Here is a 21,170-nt window from a genome sequence, read left to right as displayed (position 1 = left end):
CTCTGTGGCGGATTAGATTTAAGATCACTTTTATCGGCGGCAGAAGAGGGGCCCCCCTCCTGCCACACTCCGGTGCCCTCCACTGCTTACTGGAGCCGTCGGCAGCAGTGGAGGCAATCAGATCCTTCTTCCTGCTAGGCATGGAGATGAGTGAGGGCAAGATGGCCCCCACCCATCTCCATACCATTTCTCTTAAAGGGCCATTTTTTTTTTTCAAATGACAACATTTATTTATTTTATTGCATTTTAGTGTTTTTCTATTACAAGGGATGTTTAAGTTCCTTGTAATAGGAATAAAAGTGACACCATTTTTTTTTTAAAAGAACAGTGTAAAAATAAAAAAAGGTAAAATAAATAAATAAAAACATTTTTTAAACGCGCCCCATCCCGCTGAGCTCACGTACAGAAGCGAACGCATACGTGAGTAGCGCCCGCATATTAAAGCGGTGTTCAAACCCCACATGTGAGGTATCCCCGGGATTGGTAGAGTGAGCACAATAATTCTAGCCCTAGACCTCCTCTGTAACTCAAAACATGCAACCTGTAGAATTTTTTTAAACGTCGCCTATGGAGATTTTTAAGGGTAAAAGTTTTGTCGCCATTCCACCAGCGGGTGCAATTTTGAAGCGTGACATGTTGGGTGTCAGTTTACTCGGCATAGCATTATCTTTCATATAAAAACATTGGACTAACTTTACTGTTGTCTTATTTTTTAATTTAAAAAAGTGTATTTTTTCCCCAAAAAAGTGCGCCTGTAAGACCGCTGCGCAAATACAGTGTGACAGAAAGTATTGCAACGACTGCCATTTTATTCTCTAGGGTGTTAGAAAAAAATGTATAATGCTTGGAGGTTCTATGTAATTTTCTAGCAAAAAAACCTGTTTTGAATTTGTAAACAACAAATCTCAGAAAGAGTCTCGGTCCTTAACCACCTCAATACCAGGCACATTTAGCGCTGTCGCATTTTGAATGACAATTGCACGGTCATGCTACACTGTACCCAAATGAAATTTTTATCATTTTTTCCCCACAAATAGAGCTTTCTTTTGGTGGTATTTGATCACCTCTACGGTTTTTATTTTTTGCTACACAAATAAAAAAAGACCAAAAATTATGAAAAAAAATATTTTTTTTGTTTCAGTTTCAAAACTTTGTAAATAAGTAAGTTTTCTCCTTCACTAATAAGCGCTGATGGGGCTGCACTGACAGACACTGATAAGGCGGCACTGATGGGCACCGATGAGGTGGCACCAATGAAGTGGCACTGATGAGGTGGCATTGATGGGCACTGATGGGTGACACGGATGGGCACTGATAGGTGGCACAAATTGGCACTGATAGCTGGCATGGATGGGCATGGATAGGCAGCACGGATGGGCATGGATAAGCGGCACAGATGAGCATGGATGGGCACTGATAGGTGGCATGGATGGGCACTGATGGGTGGCATGGATGGGCACTGATGGGTGGCACGGATGGGCACTGATGGGCGGCATTATATTGTACTGATGGATGGCATCCATTGTGGGCACTGACGGGCATCCCTGGTGGTCTAGGGTGGCATACCTGGTGCTGGGCATCCCTGGTGGTCTGGTGGTGTCCCTGGTGGTCCAGTGTGGGAATCCTGGGGGGGGGGCTGCGCTGATAATCGATTAGCACAGACCCCCCCCCCCTGTCAGAGGAGCAGCCGATCAGCTCTCCTCTACTCGCGTCTGACAGACGCGAGTGAGGAAAAGCCAATCACCAGCTCTTCCTATTTACACTGTGATCAGCCGTGATTGGACACGGCTGATCACGTGGTAAAGAGTCTCCATTGGAGACTCTTTACCGAGATTGTAGTTTGCGGGGTGTCAGGCTGACACCCCACAACAACGATCGCCGCGATGTGCGCCCCCGGGGGCGTGCAGCGGCTCAAAATCCTGAGGACATGTTCAAGGATACATCTAAAAATGTAAAACAGATGATAGAATATAATCACTCGGTAGTAGCGTTAGAGTGATTGTCCCGACATGTTTTGCCACTCCACCTTTCCTTTCCTACATCCCTTTTGTCTTACCTTCTCACCTTTTTCCTCCCTCCCGCCCCCCCCCCCCCCCCTTGCAACCCCTATTTCCTCCCTCCCTTTCCCTTTGTCATTTCTTTTCCTTCCTTTTTCACCTTACCTACTATTTTTTATTTTTTTTGAGTAGAACATACATTTTTAATTCAATTATCACTCACACTTGCATCACTTCTCTGGCTAGATTCCAGCTGACAAGCTCTTCTGAGCTTCCTTCTGCACTTTTTTATGTGCACTACTCAGTGAGGGTTTCCCTTGTTTTGACATTGAGTAGTATACCCTATTGTAATTTTACTTTATTCTATTATTCTGTATTATACTTTAAGTCAATGTAATGCTTTTTATTTTGTTCTGCTTTATGCAGTGTTACATCTAATTGCTTTTAAAACATCCCCTGATGAGCCCAGAGTGTCGAAAAATGTTGGGACAATCACTCTAACAATACTACAGAGTGATTATATTTTATCATCTGTTTTAAATTTTTAGATGTATCCTTGAACATGTGCGCATAATTTATATTGAAAATTTCTAATTATGTATTTGTCAGGTCACCTTGAGGCGAGGTGACAGGTGCACACCGTAGGGATCAGGAGTGCACCGCAAGGTTGTGGACCCTACAGCTGACTGCTGCAGATGGGGGACAGATCCCACTGAGGTTAGAGCACAAGATTCCCTGGGGCGCGGAGTCTAAGAGCCAGCAGGTGTTCACCAGCGCCTCCAGTGGTGAGGATGGACTTGGCTGCAACTGGCTCCAGGTCGCGACCCCCAGGGTCCCCCAGCTCACACCCACAGTAGGCAACAGGAGGATAGGGATGGTGAGGGACAAAGCCAAGATCGGGGCCACAAGCAGACAAGAATAGTCGGGTACACGCCAAAAGGTCAGGATCACAGGCAAACAGGGATAGTCAAGACACGCCAAAGTCGGTAAAGGAAAACAGAAGCAGAGCACACAGCAGGAAACAGGAAGCTAACACACAAAGGAATACACAATGGTTGATCAGCACTGATGGCCTGCAGTGCACAGGTTAATATAGGGCTCCCTGATAGGGCCTGGGGTGAAGCCATGCTTAGAGGAGAGGTTATAAAAACCACCAGGTGGAAGTGGCTGACCTCTTAGTCTGAAGACATGGGGGAAGGTAAGCAAACACAGGAAGATCACTGCATAACCATGACAGTATTGTATGTAATAATAAAAATCTTGTAATTTTACATACTTACTGTGGAGCATTGTAATGCCTTTCTTTCTTTGTTGGCATCCCTTAAAATACCATCAAATAATTTCCCTTTCTACATAAACTAAATAAAGAAAAAGCAACTAATAAACATACAAAAGGAAATTAACTACAAATTTTTATACATTGTCCCATGTAGTTCAAGCCACATACCACAGATGCCATTGGCTATACCCAGATGAAGATGGGATTGATACTGGTAGAGTGAGGGAGGGAGTAACCCCAAGATTGAATAAGGGAAGTTTGGGGGATCCAACTGGAGCCTGAGGTGGGTGGCTCTACCCCATTATTCCATCTTAGAGGTACTACCTTGAACAATTCCTTAAGAAGCCATCTTGGCAAAACATGTAAAAGAAATTAAGTGCATCTAGAATTATCAACAACACAACAAACATATACCAAAAAGGGTCTGTACTTGTCTTTTTTACTGTAAAAACTATATGTATGCACTTAGAACCTTTTAACCTTGGTAAAATAAAATAATTGTTTTTATTTAATATAATTGTAGTTTTTGGTACTCAAAATGCACCTTAAATATCCCATCCTAAAATACTTGACCTCTTGAATATACAGTAACAAGGGATGTGGTGCAGTTAGAATCTCATAACCTTAACATTCAGGCTTTGTTTTTTGTTTTCTAATTATAACAGATGTTAAACTCACTGGCCTGTAGTTGCCAGCTTTTTCAACTTGACAGTTAGTTCATTCAGACAAGTTCACTAATAGACCATGCCATGTATGAATTCATACTATTATTCTTTAAATCTATACTTGCACAGCTAATTATATTAGAATAATTTGAAACCTGTTTTTGGGCAGACATGCTGAAAGACAAAAAGGCATTAAGAGGATACCAAAAACTCCAGCTACATAATCATCGATATGGACAATCGTTAGGGGTGAAAACATCAACAAAAATAGTAGTGCAAAAAGATCAACCAGAAGAGAAAACGTATGTTCATAAAGCTCCCAATAAGAAAAAAACACCTCAGGTGAGTACCTTACAGATATTGCATTATAAATGGCTAATCATAATTAAAAAGAAACTATGATGTTCGTCAATTGTATTTCACATCTTTTTTTTTTTTTAAAAAGGTTTCTATAAACTGATGTGTTTGTTCATTATTTATATAATTGTTTTTTTTACAAACAAACCGGAAAATTGTATACTTACCTTTCCATAATTTTCCTTTCCTGTCGCATCTTCATGGCAGCATACACTCTAGGTTGTGACTCCGCCTCCACAACCCGATAGGACCACATAGCTATAAGATGACGAAACAGCCCCCGCCCCAGTATTCTCCGTATATATGAATCACCTTTAATGGGTGGGTTGTTGTATGCTGCCATGAAGATGCGACAGGAAAGGAAATTTACGGAAAGGTAAGTATACAATTTTCCAGTTTCATGTCGCATCATGGCAGCATACACTCTGGGGAGTAGGGATGAGCCGAACACCCCCCGGTTCGGTTTGCACCAGAACTTTCGAACGGACCCCAAATTTGAACGAACGTTAGAACCCCATTGAAGTCTATGGGACTCGAACGTTCGAAATGAAAAGTGCAAATTTTAACGGCTAATATGCAAGATACTGTCCTAAAAAGGGTTTGGGGACCTGGCTCCTGCCCCAGGGGACATGGGTCAATGCCTAAAATGTTTTTAAAAATGGCCGTTTTGGCGGGAGCACTGATTTTAATGACGATTAAAGTGAAAAAAAAAAGTGAAATATTCCTTTAAATATGGTGCCTGGGGGGTGTCTGTAGTATGCCTGTGAAGTGCCACGTGTTTCCCGTGTTTAGAACAGTCCCTGCACAAAATGACATTAAACGGAAATAACACCATTTAAAACTGCTTGCGGTTTTAATGTTATATCTGGTTCCTGCAATATGGTTGAAAATCATTGAGAAAAATGGCATGGGTAGCCCTCCCTGCCCATTACCAGCCCCTTTAGGTCTTGCATGCATATTAAGGGGAACCCCGTACCCATATTAAAAAAAGGAAATGCGTGTGGCCCCCAGGCCCTATATACTCAGAACAGCAGTATACAGGCGGTGCAAACAAGACAGGGACTGTGTAGGTTTGTTGTGTTAAGTTGAATCTGTTTGTAATTTTCAACTGGTACATTTTTAAAGTGTAGCTCCAGTCAAAAAAACTATTTTTAAGCTTTTTGGAAAACATAGGGAAGGGTTATCACCCCTGTATAATTTTTTTTGTCGTCCATCTTTTTTCATCTCACTTGCTGTTGTCTCCTTCCGTTTGCAAGTAGGAGATGTTTGTAAATTGGATGTTTGAAAGTAGGGGCCTGCCCTATATGCTCTGCAGAAATGGCGGAACAAGGTGTTGGTTTTGCCACAACATTGTAAGCCCTCAAAGTGACTCTTGGTGGGCGCTGGAGCGCCCTGCTGTGAACGATTATATCAAGAATTGTAATTACATGCCATTGTTGAACAGTGGTAGAAAAATTGACCTTTGGTGGTTGTGGTGCTGGTGCCACAACACTATAAGTCCTCACCGTTACTCTGGGTGGGCACAGGAAGGGGCCCTCCTGTGAAATATTATATCAAGAATTGTAATTACATGTCCCTGTTAAACAGGGGCAGAAAAATTGGGCCTTAGGCACTGCTGCTGGTGCCACCACACTGCAACCTCTGCCATATACTCTAGTTTTATTGCAGGAATTAGCCCTGCTGCAAAGCATTGCATCAAAAATTGTACTTAAACGCCCCTGTTAAACAGGGACAGAAAAATTGGGCCTTAGGCACTGGTGCTGGTGCCACCACACTGCAACCTCTGCCATATACTCTAGTTTTATTGCAGGAATTAGCCCTGCTGCAAAGCATTGCATCAAAAATTGTACTTAAACGCCCCTGTTAAACAGGGGCAGAAAAATTGGGCCTTAGGCACTGGTGCTGGTGCCACCACACTGCAACCTCTGCCATATACTCTAGTTTTAATGCAGGAATTAGCCCTGCTGCAAAGCATTGCATCAAAAATTGTACTTAAACGCCCCTGTTAAACAGGGGCAGAAAAATTGGGCCTTAGGCACTGGTGCTGGTGCCACCATACTGCAACCTCTGCCATATACTCTAGTTTTAATGCAGGAATTAGCCCTGCTGCAAAGCATTGCATCAAAAATTGTAATTAAATGCCCCTGTTAAACAGGGGCAGAAAAATTGGGCCTTAGGCACTGCTGCTGGTGCCACCACACTGCAACCTCTGCCATATACTCTTGTTTTATTGCAGGAATTAGCCCTGCTGCAAAGCATTGCATCAAAAATTGTACTTAAACGCCCCTGTTAAACAGGGGCAGAAAAATTGGGCTGATGGCATCAACCAGAACCAGAAATGTTCTTCCAACATATCAGCGGAGGAGGAAGAGGATAGACAATCAACATAACAGGACAGTCACTCAGCATCAGCATAGGCAGTCTTGAAGGGATGTGGTATTTCAAAAAAAATTATTCGGTTACATCAGCTTCAGGTGCTTGGTAGCTGTGGGTGATCCAAGACTGATTCATCTTGATGAAGGTCAGTCGATCAACTGATTCGGTGGACAGGCGCACTCTGTGATCGGTAACAAAGCCACCAGCAGCACTGAAGGTGCGTTCCGAAAGAACGCTGGATGCAGGACAGGCCAGTAGCTCAATTGCATACTGTGCAAGCTCTGGCCAGTGATCCATCCTCAAGACCCAGTAAGCCAGAGGATTTTCGGTGGGAAAGGTGTCCAAGTCTGACCTTGCCCCTAGGTATTCCTGCACCATGTAAATCAGACGCTGGCGATGGGTGCTGGAACCGATCATACCTTGGGGCTGCGGACTAAAAAATTGTCTGAAAGCATCAGTCAGACGGCCACCTTCTCCATCGCTCCTTCTGACCGATGCCTCAGCAACACGTTGTCCAGGACCAGGAGTTTGTAACCTCCCTCTCCTTGATCCGAAGAATACGAGGATCCTTCCGCAGGCTTTGCAGGATCAGGGAGGCCATGCAGCATAGGTTAGCTGAGGCATTCGGTCCGGAGTCCTCTGGGTCACTAAGGACAACATGATCCGCAGCTACCTCCTCCCAGCCACGTACAAGTCCACGTGTTTCTTGGGACTGTAAATCATCCCTACAAGACTGCTGCTGCTGCTGCTGCTGATGCTGATGCTGAGTGCCAGCCTCCACCTCCATGCTGACACAATCATCCTCCTCCTCCTCTTCCTCCTCCTCATCCTCTTCCTGTGTGATGGGTGGCACAGCAGGAACACTGTCTGGATAAAGGGGGCCTTGAGAGGCAAGGAAGTCCTCCTCTTCCTGCCTCTGTTCTGCCTCAAGTGCCCTGTCCATTATTCCACGCAGCGTATGCTCTAAGAGGTGGACAAGAGGTACAGTGTCACTGATGCATGCACTGTCACTGCTCACCATCCTTGTGGCCTCGTCAAACGGTGACAGGACAGTGCATGCATCCCTGATCATGCCCCACTGGCGTGGTGAGAAAAAACCAAGCTCCCCTGACCCTGTCCTGGTGCTGTAGTCGCACAGGTACTCATTGATGGCCCTCTGCTGCGTGTGCAGCCGCTGCAGCATGGCCAATGTTGAGTTCCATCTGGTGGGCATGTCACATATAAGGCGGTTCTTGGGCAGGTTCAACTCCTTTTGGAGCTCAGCCAGCCGAGCACAGACATTAAATGATCGGCGGAAATGCACACAGACTTTCCTGGCCTGCTTCAGGACATCCTGTAAGCCGGGGGTACCTGCCCAAGAACCGCTGCACCACCAGGTTAAGGACGTGAGCTACACAGGGCACATGGGTCAGTTGTCCCTGTCGGAGGGCGGAGAGGAGGTTGGTGCCATTGTCGCAAACCACCATTCCTGGCTTAAGCTGGCGTGGCGTCAACCACCTCTCGGCCTGCCCCTGCAGAGCTGACAAAACATCCGCCCCAGTGTGGCTCCTGTCCCCCAAACAAACCAGCGCAAGCACGACATGGCATCGTTTTGCCTGCGTACTTGCGTAGCCCCTGGAACGCCTACGGAGCACCGCTGGTTCTGAGGACAGAGCACTGGAAGAGGCCATGGAGGAAGAAGAAGAGGAGGGGGTGGAGGAGAGAGGTGTGTCACAACCAATAGTAGCATTTTGGAGGCGTGGTGGCGGAACAACCTCCAACACTATTGCACCTTGTCCTGCATCCTTCCCAGTTGCCAGAAGAGTGACCCAATGGGCCGTGAAAGACAGGTAACGTCCCTGTCCATGCCTGCTGGACCATGAGTCAGCGGTAATATGCACCTTACCGCTGACCGCCCTGTCCAGCGAGGCAAGGACATTGCCTTCCACATGCCGGTAGAGAGCCGGAATCGCCTTCAGTGAGAAAAAGTGGCGTTTGGGGACCTGCCACTGAGGAACCGCACATTGTACAAACTCACGGAAGGGGGCCGAGTCTACCAACTGAAAAGGCAGCAGTTGAAGTGCTAGCAATTTAGCCAAGCTAGCATTCAACCGCTGGGCATGTGGATGGCTGGGAGTGAACTTCTTCCGCCGGTCCAGCAGCTGGGGCAGGGACATTTGCCTGCTATAATCGGACGTGGGTGTACCGCTAGCAGAGTTCCCGGAAGCACTTGGCTGTGACACACCTAATTCTACACCTTCATTCCTCTCAGAGCAGGTTTCAGAGAGGACTGAAGGTCTAGTGGGGTTGGAGATGCCAGCTGATGAGGAGCAAGGAGAGGTCCGCTTTGTTCTTTGGTGTGGGTCTTTGAGGTACACTTGCCAACGAGCTGCATGGCAGGTCAACATATGTCTGGTTAAGCATGTGGTGCCCAAGCGGCTGATGTTTTGGCCACGTGAGATACGCTTGAGACATATGTTGCAAATAGCAGCGGTGCGATCTGATGCACTCGTCTCAAAAAAGGCCCACACCAAAGAACTTTTAGAATAACGCGCAGAGGCAGCGCTCTGCACAGGCGGAGCTCTGCGGTGTGATTCAGTCGGTGTGCTGCCCCTAAGTTGGCCCCCGGAGGGCATCCTGCCTCGTTGGACATGTGCCTCCTCCTCCTCCTCCCTCCTTCCAGGCACCCACGTGGAGTCAGTGCCCTCATCATCCCCTCCCTCTTCATCGCTGTAGCAAACCTGGCAGTATGCTGCAGCTTGTGGAACATGACTGCCAGATTGCTGTGCTTCTTGAGCATCCCCTCTCTCTGCGCTCATGCTACTGCCTTCCTCTAGCTGAGTGTCATCATCAGAGCCCACAAAACACTGGGCATCCTCCTGGAGCATGTACCCAACACTGTGCTCAAAGAGTTCAGGAGACTCCTGAGGAGGACGTGGTGGGTCTAGGGAAGGAGTCACTGATGATGACATTGAGAGGAGGGAAGACGATGCGTTGGCAGCTGCTTTGCTACTACCCTGAGACTGGGTGAGAGAGGATGAGGAGGATGAAGAGGGCTTGGTCATCCACTCTACCAAGTCGTGGGCATGTTGCGGTTCAACATGTCCAGCTGCCGAAAAGAAGGACAAGCATGTCCCATGGCCACGTGCTGATGACAATGCACCGCGTCCACGACCAGCACTGTTGTCTCTAGAGACAGAGCCTGCTTGCCCTCTTTTATCGGCTCGCGCCTGTCTGCCTCTCCTTGCTGGCCTTCCAGACATGGTAATGGCCTGAAGGGAGTTGGGTAAAACAGCAGTTGGGTAGTTTATATTGTGCTGGAGGCACACAACACCCACTAACTCCTGCAGATGCCTTTATTATAGAACACCAGAGATAAAGGGGTATATACAGATGTATACTGTGCTGTGCTGGAGGCACACACAACTTCCAATAACTCCTGCAGATGGCAAGTGGGCTCAAATAGAGAACAGCTATGTAGGTGGATATAGCGGTATGTACTGGGTACAGAGCACACAGACAGCACGCACTATCTCCTAACACTACTGACTGCAAGCTCTATTATTAAAGATAGATCACTAGCTATATAGGTGAGGTGAATATAGCGGTGTATACTGCGGTCAGGGCACGCAGACAATAACCAGAGAACACCAGAGATAAAGGGGTATATACAGATGTATACTGTGCTGTGCTGGAGGCACACACAACTTCCAATAACTCCTGCAGATGGCAAGTGGGCTCAAATAGAGAACAGCTATGTAGGTGGATATAGCGGTATGTACTGGGTACAGAGCACGCAGACAGCACGCACTATCTCCTAACACTACTGACTGCAAGCTCTATTATTAAAGATAGATCACTAGCTATATAGGTGAGGTGAATATAGCGGTGTATACTGCGGTCAGGGCACGCAGACAATAACCACTACACAACAGCAAGATAGAAAATCGGCCGAAAACAATCGGTGTGTACTGTGTTGAAGGTACACAGAACACCCACTGCTTCAGACACCAACACACTACACGAGGCCGCTGCGATGGCGGCCTTATATAGTGTGGGGCGTGCACTACACAGCCTGAGCTATGATTGGCCACAGGCATCCTGCCTGTGGCCAATCATGGCTCTCCTCGCTGCTGGCGCTGCGATTGGCCAAGCATGCGGGGTCACAGTGCATGCTTGGCCAATCATGAGCCAGCAATGCACTGCGCCATCGCAGTGCATTGTGGGCCGTGAGCGCCACGCGAATTTGACGCGAACGGACCAAAATGTTCGGATTTCGCCGAACGGACGAACAGCCAATGTTCGAGTCGAACGTACGTTCGACTCGAACACGAAGCTCATCCCTACTGGGGAGTAACTCACAGACTGGGTGGGAATGCAAGAAAAGTAAATTTATTAACAAGAAATAGAGGAGTTGGCCTGGATGATCGCCCTTTCGAAATCCACTGTTGAAAGTCATACAGAATCTATCTTATAATGCGATATAAAGGTGTTTCTGGAAGACCAGGTGGCCGCTTTACAGATGGTCGCCGCCGAGACCCTGCAATAGGTGGCCCAAGAGGTTGCCACTGCCCTGGTGGAATGCGCCTTTAAGCCCTCTGGAATTTGTAGTTTACTCAGAGAGTAGGCCTTTTTGATAGTCTTTGCCAGCCATGAGGCGATGGTGTGAGCCGATGCCGCCTGACCTTTTCTACAGCCATATAGAACAATTAAGAGGTTCTCCGATCTCCTGATCGGCTCGATTGCTGAAAGATATTTCAGAATGTTGCCCCTGACGTCCAGAGGATGAGGATCACCCCGGTCTGTGATAAGGGCTGGAAGGTTGATCTCTTGATTAAACTGGAAGGAGGAGGTTACTTTAGGTACAAAGCGGTCTGAAGGCCTCAGTATTATTCTGTCCGGGTAGACAACCAGGTATGGTTCTTTGGCCATCAAAGCTTGCATCTCCGAGACCCTCTTTGCTGATGTTATAGCAATCAGAAATGAAACCTTGAGTGTCAGATCCCAAAGGGAGATGTTGTTGAGTGAAGAGAATGGTTCATTAGACAAGATTTCCAGGACAACTGAGAAGCCATCAGATGTAATCTCTCCAGGTTCAGATGCAGAAGCTGGCCCTGAGAGAGTAGGTCTGCTGACAGCGGGAGAGGAAGCGGATCCGCTGTGTTCAGTTGTGTGAACCATGGCCTCCTCAGCCAAAAGGGGATCACCGCCACTACTAGTGCTGCAATGTGTTCAGTTGTGTGAACCATGGCCTCCTCAGCCAAAAGGGGATCACCGCCACTACTAGTGCTGCCGACCTCTTGAGCCTCAGAAGGAACCTCTCTATGAGGGGAGTCAGAGGGAAGATGTAGCCGAGGTGGAAGTTCCAGGGGTGTTGAAGGCAATTTTCTCCCTGCGCTGAAGGAAAGGGGATTCTTGATAAGAAACTCTGAAATTTTGCATTTGCTGGAGTGGCCGCTAGATCTATGTCCGGTGGGCCCCAGGTCTGTGATATGAGAGTGAATGCTTGGGGACTCAGAGACCACTCATTGGAAACAAAGCTTCTGCTGAGTGAGTCGGCCAGGAGATTCTCAACACCTGGAATATAGGCCGCTCTCAGATTTAGTAGGTGCAGTTGAGCCCACTCCATCATGGGGCGAACTTCCTGCATCATGGAAGAGCTTCTGGTGCCCCCTGTCTGTTGATGTAGGCGATGGCCACTCTTGTCAATCCTCAGGAGAACTTGTTTCCCTCTCAAATAAACGCTGAAAGCCAGGAGGGTCTGAAAGGCTGCCTTCATTTCCAGCACGTTTCAGACTGACTCTTGGATCCTGAATGGCCAGCGCCCCTGGGCCGCATGGTTTTGGTAGTGCGCCCCCATCCCTCCAGGCTGGCATCTGAGGTTACCGTTTCCTGAGGAGGGGTGACTATATGCCTGCATCTCCTCAGATTGCAGGGACAATTCCACCACTGTAAGGATTGTTTAAACCTCCTCCGAGATGTGGATCAGTTGGGTCATGGACGTGCTGTCCCATTCAAAGTTTGAAGGGGTCTCGCGTTTTTATTGCGCCCATTGGACCATAGGGATGGTCGCTGATAGAGAGCCTAGGAGACTGAGACATGCTCTGGCTGGTAGGGATGCGGCCGAAATAGCTTTTCTTACCCTCTGAATCAGGGGGGAAATCTTCTCTAGCGGTAACTACACTGTGTTTGTTCGAGTATCCAACTCTGCTCCCAGGAAGACCATCCCCTGGGTGGGTCGAGCATTGCTCTTTTCCCAGTTTATTGGCCAGCCCAGTCCTTGTAGTGTGGAGACTAGGACCTCATGATGTTGGATAAGGGACTCCTGGCTGCTTGAAAGGAGGAGGATGTCGTCCAGGTAGTGATGGACGCTCAATCCTTTCTCCCTCAAGGACGCTATCACTGGTAGCAGGACCTTTGTGAAAGTTCTGGGGGCAGTAGAGATCTCGAACAGGAGGCTCTGAAACTGAAAGTGGTCCTGATTTACAGAGAACCGAAGGAACTTCTGGAATGCAATATGAATCGGGATGTGTAGGTAGGCATCCTGGAGGTCTATGGAAAGCATCCAGTCTCCCAGATTTATAGCTTGGAGGATCGATTGCAGACTTTCCATCTTCAACGACTCCATGTATGGAAGCGGTTGAGGTTTTTTAGGTCTAAGTCTGGACGCAGGTCCCTTGATTTTTTCTTGACCAGGAACAAAGGGGAGTGGAATCCCCAGCCCCTCTGTGATAGAGGTACTTATACTATTGCTTTCTTTTGAAGAAGCTCTTGAACATATTTGGTCAGCATTAACCGTTTTTCCTTGGATGGTGGAAGACTGGTTGGACAAAAAATGATCCCCTGGGGGACGTCCTCCGAAAGACTATCTGTGCCCAAAATGGACAGTGGCCACTGTCCATGGATCTTTTGTTTCTTCCACTCAGGCCAGCTTGAATCTTGAGAGTCTGGCCCCCACTACCGCTGGCTGGACAGGCGCACCCTCAAAAGGACTTTTGGTCACTAGAAGCGGGAGTTTTGGGTTTCTGGAACTTCATAAAGGACACTTGGGGGTTTCCTCCAGCTCCTCCTGTATTCTTTCCCAGGCCTGTAGGCTTTTGTGTCTCTGTATCTGTCTGACAGATTACGCCTAAAGGGAGGAGGCCTCTGTTGCTTTGGTTTTCTGTCTGATGGTATAAGTCCCGATTTCCCGCCGGTCACTTTTGAGATTGCTGAATCCAGCTTTGCTCCAAAGAGGTTTTTGCTATCGTACGGAATGCGGCACCAATTAGACTTAGAGACAGGGTCCGCCACCCAGGGCTTCAGCCACAGTGCCCGCCTGGCCATTACAGAAGCCAACATGGCGCTTGATGCAGATTTAATTGCATCCACTGAGGCCTCTGCCACAAAGTCCCCCGCGAGGCTCAGTTCCTGCAGAGCTTTCACTATGCTCTCCTGATCTGCGCCTTCTGAGACCAACTTCTCTGTGTTCGGCGACCAGCTAGAAATGGCCCTGCCCATGGCTGCAAGTGTCACCGCCGGTCTGCAAGCGCCTCCCGCCGCTAGGTAGGCCCTTTTCAGATCCGTGTCAATCCTCCTACCCAGAACATCTTTGAATGTCACAGCGTCCTCAATCGGCAGTCTCACATGCCTGGCTAACCGCATGAGAGATGCGTCTACAATAGGAGGGGAGACCAGAGGACTCACTTTAGGCTCCTTAAGGGGATACAATTTGGCGAGCCTGTTATTCAGATTCAATTTCTTCTCGGGTCTCTGCCATTCTTCCTTAATTAAATCATCCAGTTCCTCAATGAACGGAAATGCCTCTGGGTCCCTTTTAAGGTTCGGGAAGTACTTCTTCCATTTCGGTTGGGCCTCCTGGGGTTCCTCCCAGCTTATCGCCTCTTTAACCAACTTGACAAAGGGTTCTATTAGCAAGAAGACAAAGCCGGCTGATGCCTCCAGCCCCTCATTGTCAGACGGGGAATCCTGCTCTCTTGATGTACTTGAAGGAGCAGGTGAGGCACTTTGCGTCGACAACTCTGTCTCCAGAGTTAGAATCTGTGGAGCTGCAGGCTCTCTAGACTGTGGTTCTTTTTCTTTGATAGCTTCCTCGAAGCACCTACGGCAAGCCAGTTTATAAGGGAGAGCTGCGGCCCCGCATATCCAGCATGCGTTTCCGGAGGGCCGCGCTGGGGATCGCTGTCTATGTACAAGAGATCTTCTATGGTAGGAGCGGCTGTGTCTAGAATATGATCTGGAGCGACTTCTCCTACGACTCCCTCTGTGGCCTGAGCGACTTCTCCTGCGACTCGAGTGGCTTCGTCTGTGGCCAGAACAGCTTCTCCTGCGTGAGGTCTCTCTGTGCCTTGAGTTGGATGATTTTAAGGACCTGGTAGGGCTAACCGTTTAGGCAGTGTTAGGATTGCTCTCTTTTTCAATCTTCACTACTTACCAAAGTAAATCCTCCCCCCTTACCTAATAGGCTGACGGTGATCTGCTAGGGCAGTGGTCTCCATGGAAAAGGAATAAGGGAAGCCTAAAGAGATACACAGTAATAGTGGATACAGAGAATAAAAAGAGCACAACAATCATGCAGTAAAATTAGTATGGTAACAGGCAGGCACTCACCTAAGCAGGATGATAAACTGTGTAAAGAAAGGTAGAATACCGGAAATCCAGGCTTCTAGGTATGAGTACACTGGCATTGAAATTGCTTTTAAATCTGCCGCCGGAGCCACGTCCCACTCGCGCATGCGCAGTAGAGCCGCATGGCGGCCGGCGTCATCTTGGGAGCTGGGGAAAATGATAGAATGCCCTGAACTGCGCATGTGCGGAAGCACTGGGACGCTCAGCACATGTCCCAGCGTCTACCAGAGGCACCACAAAACCCAGGAAGACTGCCTGAAAGCGAAGAGAAACAAAAACAAGGTACAAAGGACAAAAGTGTATAGAGACCACTACAAAATAGCCAAGCCTGTTTAAGGCTTATATGCTAGGACAGTATGATATATCGCTAAGCCTGTTTAAGGCTTACATTGGGAGCTGGACAGTAATGCTAGAGCCTGTTTAAGGCTCACATCGGAGGCATCATAAACTCAAGCCTGTTTAAGGCTTATTCAAGGTCACAGAGAGAATAGCAGCATACCCCTGAAATCACCAAAGTGGGGTTCCTTCCATTTAGCTTCGTTTAGAGGCTGTACCGGTAAGGACTTCCACCCAGGAGAGGCTAGAACCTGGCTGGGGCGAAGTGGTAAGGGAGTGATGATCCGTGCGGTCCCAACAGGTGAGGAAAAATAAGAGAATACTGGGGCGGGGGCCGTTTCGTCATATTATAGCTATGTGGTCCTATAAGGTTGTGGAGGCGGAGTCACAACCCAGAGTGTATGCTGCCATCATGCAACAGGAAACATTACTACATGCTTTTACTGTGTTTGCAGAACATTCTGGGATTTCTAATAGGAAAGTCCAGCACTGGTTGGACAGTTGTTGACTGCTTTTGCAGACTGAGGGGGTTACTCCCTCTCACTCATTATATGTGTATTCACATGTGAGTGTGCCTGTGCTTGAAAAACAAAATAAATATATATAAAAACTAAAATAAATAAATAAATATAAAATAATAAAAAATATAAATATATATATATATATATATATATATATATATATATATATATATATATATACATATATATATATATATATATATATATATATATATATATATCCACTTTCAGACCGGACCATTTTGCTTGCTTAAGACCAGACCACTTTTTGTGATTCGGCACTGCGTCGCTTTAACTGACAATTGCGTGGTCATGCGACGTGGCTCCCAAACAAAATTGACATCCTTTTTTTTACCACAAATAGAGCTTTCTTTTGGTGGTATTTGATCACCCCTGCGGTTTTTAGTTTTTTTGCGCTATAAACAAAAATAGAGCGACAATTTTGAAAAAAACACATTATTTTTTACTTTTTGTTATAATAAATATCCCCCAAAAATATATAAAAAAAACATTTTTTTTCCTCAGTTTAGGCCGATACGTATTCTTCTACATATTTTTGGTAAAAAAAAAATCGCAATAAGCGATTGTTGATTGGTTCGTGCAAAAGTTATAGAGTTTACAAAATAGGGGATAGTTTTATGGCATTTTTATTAATATATATATATTTTTTACTAGTAATGGCGGCGATCAGCGATTTTTATTGTGACTGCAACATTATGGCAGACACATCAAACATTTTTGACACATTTTTGAGACCATTGTCATTTATACAGCAATCAGTGCTATACAAATGCAGTGATTCCTGTGTAAATGACACTGGCAGTGAAGGGGTTAACCAGGGGGTGGCAGTGTAGGGGTTACGTGTTCCTAGGGGCATGTTACTAACTGTGGAGCGCTGGGCTTTGTGTTAGTGAACACTGATCTCTGCTCCAATCACATGGAGCAGAGATCAGCGTCACTTGTTGCTAGGCAGAACGGGGAGATGCTGTTTACAATGGCATCTCCCTGTTCAGCCGCCCCGTGAGACGATCGCAGGTATCCCTGCGGCAATCGAGTCTGCGGAACCCGCGACCGGACTCACGGGGTCCCGACCGGCACACGAGCGCACCGGCGGCGGCGCGAATGTGATGGCAGGGCAACAAATAAAAATGGACGTACCTGCATGCCAATATGCCTGCCCGTGCCAATCTGCCGACGTACATCAGCGTGCGCCGGTCGAAAAGTGTATATATATATATATATATATATTTTTTTTTTTAGCTCCGAGTAGAATAGAGTTACATTTTTACTGTTGTAAATTATTACCCAATTTGTTTTGTTTTATATGCTCATTATGTTGCAAAAGGCAGCTGTCATGACTGACGTCGGAGCCGTCTGACAAATCAGCAATATTGTTCAATCATTTTATTGGAGTCTGGTAATACATTAAAATAGTATGTTGCACCATGCAAAATATTGCCACAATACGAGGGACTACATAACACTACAGGCTGCCATATTACCAGAGAAAGGTGAAAATGTAAAATAAATACACATTACAAAAGAAAGCAGTAGAGAATGTAATGCTTCCTAAGTGAGGTGCAGAGACCTTCACAGTATAAGAACCTGCTGTATCGGTAACCAGTGGGAGGTAGTGTGCACAGTTCTCATGCAACCCCTGGGGTTTAAAAATGACATAACATGCAAATTTTGGAAATGTGTCTCTACACTCATACACATTTTTCTACATGATCTTGATATACTGTTAGAAAAAGCAATACTCCCATACAAACCAGAAGTAATATTCGGTAATCCAAGCTGAGTCATCGATAATTTCACCTTTATCTGCTCCCCAAAATTTGTAACGAATATCTACACATGCTGACTAAATGCTGTACTTCAGGAGTCAGCAATCAGTAGATCTCGGTCTGGTGACTGGTAGATCGAGGTCTGAGCTTGCTGACCTGCCATTCTAGAGCATCAAAGAGTGCAATGCAGAGGGACAACTTGTAAAGTTGGAGCTGTAGTAGGGATCAAGAGCCACATAAGCCGATGCCTCCTCTGAAGTGCCGGCTCCTGTTCCATGCAGCGTGATTACAACTGCACTCCACCTCTTATGCTGGCTAGCAGTCTCCAGAGTGGTGCAAGCAACAGGAAAGAAGAGATCTTCAGGTCAATGTGAAGCAATACACTGGTCATAATAGTATAGGGCTGCTTTCACACTCATGCACTGTGGTTCACCCACACCGCAGGTGCAATGCAGTGTAAGTGCAGCTTTCCTGCGGGTTTGCTGCACTTAGCCATAGACTTCTGAATGCAGGAGTTTTGGTGCGCTTTCAGAAAGTGCATCACACTTGCAGGATATAGTAGAAGTCTATGGCAAAGCGCAGCTAACCCAGGAAAGTTTCAGATGCAGTGCGCTGCACCTGTGGTGTGGGTAAACCACAGTGCATCAGTGTGAAAGCAGCCTTATAGGTGCTCAGAACAGTAAAGGCCCGTACACACGGTCGGACTTTTTGACAACAAACATGCAAATTAGCTGTTTTGGAGCAACATCCGACTGTGTGTACGCTCCATCGGACAAACTTTTTCTGTTTTCATCGGACTTTTGTTGGCTCTGCGAACGGACAAACTTTTTGACAACAGAAGTCCGATGGAGCAAAGTCCTACCGTGTGTATGCAAAAGCATCGGACTTTTGTACAAGGTACAAACACGCATGCTCAGAACCATTGCAAACGATCAGACTACAATACAGAAGTTGACCAAAGGTGGCGCTGGAGTCATTGAACGTCCTCTTTTGAAGCGGCGTCAGTACGTTGTGACGTCACCACGTTCGTGTTTGTTGTCAAAAAGTCCGACCGTGTGTATGCAATACAAACTTGTGGACAACACACTTTGTACAAAAGTCCACGGAAAAGTTTGTACAAGTCCGACCGTGTGTATGGGGCTTTAGGGTTCATTCACAAATGCAGCAGGCACTGCTGCTCCCCTGAAAAGTGATCCGAGGGTGTTTAACAGGTGGTGAGGAGGTGATATGATTGCCGTGTAATGCACGCGATTGCTACAAGGTAGTATGGCAATTAAAGGTTTAAATCAGGTGTAAGGAGACCACACTGTGCCCGGTGAGATTTTGACTTCTCCCATGTTGTTCAGGTAGACTTACGCCGCTTTAAGGTTGTCTGCCCCTGCTGTACTTTATCCACTCTGGAATGTATTAGGACAGAGTTACCTTAACCACATGCCGACCAGCCACCGCAGTTGTTCTGCTGCAGAATGGCACGGCTTGGCGAAATGATGTTATGTAACGTCACTTCGCCCTGTGGCCACTAGCTCGCTCCCGAGCCGATGCAAATGCCTCAGAGCACACCCCTATTTTGTAGACGCTATAACTTTTGCGCAAACAAATCAATATATGCTTATTGCGATTTTTTTTGTACCAAAAATATTTAGAAGAATACGTATTGGCCTAAACTGAGGAAAAAAATATTTTTTTTATATTTTTTTGGGGGATATTTATTATAGCAAAAAGAAAAAAAAGAATGTGTTTTTTTCAAAATTGTTGCTCTTTTTTTGTTTATAGTGCAAAAAATAAAAACCGCAGAGGTGATCAAATACCACCAAAAGAAAGCTCTATTTGTGAGAAAAAAGGACGTCAATTTTGTTTGGGAGTGTCATGGTTATGCAATAGAGTTGGTCTGCTTACCTGTTTCCATGTGTTCATCTCTAGAGACCAGCCGACCCTCACCTGACTGCTTTTGTAATCCATCCTCTGGCATGACTCCACCCTAGCTCCTATCAGAGAACTCTATATTAACCTGTGCACTGCAGGCCAACCCCGCTGATCAACCATTGTGTATTCCTTTGTGTGTTTAGCTTCCTGTTACCTGCCGTGTGCTCTTCTGTTGTTCCGTTACCGACTTTAGCGTGTCTTTGACTATCCCTGTTTGCCTGTGATCCTGACCTTTTGGCGTGTCCCTGACTATTCCTGTCTGCTTGTGGCCCTGACCTTGGCTCTGTCCCTCACCATCCCTATCCTCCTGTTTCCTACTGTGGGTGTGAGCTGGGGGACCCTGGGGGTCGCGACCTGGAGCCAGTTGCAGCCAAGTCCATCCTCACCACTCGAGGCTCTGGTGAACACCTGCTGGCTCTTAGACTCCACGCCCCAGGGAATCTTACGCTCTAAGATGGGACCTGTCTCCCATCCGCAGCAGTCAGCCGTAGGGTCCGCAACCTTACGGGGCATTCCTTATCCCTACGGTGTGCATCTGTCACCTCGCCTCAAGGTGACCTGACAGGGAGCCACGTCACGAGACCACACAATTGTCAGTTTAAGCGACGAAGTGCAGAATTGCAAAAAGTGCTCTGGTCTTTGGCCAGCCAAATGGTCCGGGCCTGAAACAGTTAAAGTATATGTAAACCTTCACCTTGTAAAAAAAATCCATTCAATTTAAAAAAGAAATGAAAGGCAAAATATTTGCGTAGAGATATAGAGGAGCATAGCCAGGAGGAGTTCAGGCTGAAGCCGTATCTTTACCGCTCTATATAGTGGCTGGATTCCGGTGTGTGGCGTTTCCACACTGTCTTCTGATCTGTTTTAGCTCACGTGCAGCTTTAAAAAACATCTGCATGGATAGCTGCACCTTGATCAAATTTTCTGCATAGTAATTTTTTTAATATTTTACATTTTTTTTATAACTCTGACAATTGTAATTTCCTGAATCCTATGTCATGGAGGACGTGGGTCTGATTACTTCAGTCTTTGTTATGAGATGAAAGAAGTGAATGATGTTAGGATGACCACAGCATACAGGGATATACGATGTGGTGCTGACATATGGTCACACACATAGGTTGGACTTGATGGACTTGTGTCTTTTTTCAATCTTGCCTACTATGTATCCTATGTTAATGTCTGTAGCCAGTAGCAAATGCATTATGGATACAATTACCCATCCTCTCATCCTATAAGGTTGATCACATACCTGGAAGGAGACTAAAATGTTCAGGGTGGTCTCTTATTTCTTTAGCTCTGGATGGAGTTGCTTCATGGAT

At 46.6% G+C, this 21,170-nt stretch overlaps 1 protein-coding gene across 2 annotated transcripts in view; it reads left to right on the top strand.

Moving 5' to 3' along the window:
* Positions 1–21,170, top strand: part of LOC143975136 (putative ATP-dependent RNA helicase DDX60) — a 595,575-nt gene that overhangs the window by 215,121 nt on the left and 359,284 nt on the right. For both annotated transcript variants that reach the window (XM_077477174.1, XM_077477173.1), the window contains exon 13: positions 4,111–4,283. In XM_077477174.1, the coding sequence (XP_077333300.1) occupies positions 4,111–4,283 (173 nt within the window). The remainder of the gene's footprint in view (positions 1–4,110; positions 4,284–21,170) is intronic.

The sequence above is a fragment of the Lithobates pipiens genome, unplaced genomic scaffold, assembly GCF_037356315.1.
Source record: "Lithobates pipiens isolate NorthernLeopardFrog02 unplaced genomic scaffold, aLitPip1_a1.2 Scaffold_13, whole genome shotgun sequence".
Classification (NCBI taxonomy): domain Eukaryota; kingdom Metazoa; phylum Chordata; class Amphibia; order Anura; family Ranidae; genus Lithobates; species Lithobates pipiens.
This window is presented reverse-complemented; position numbering and strand designations above follow the sequence as displayed.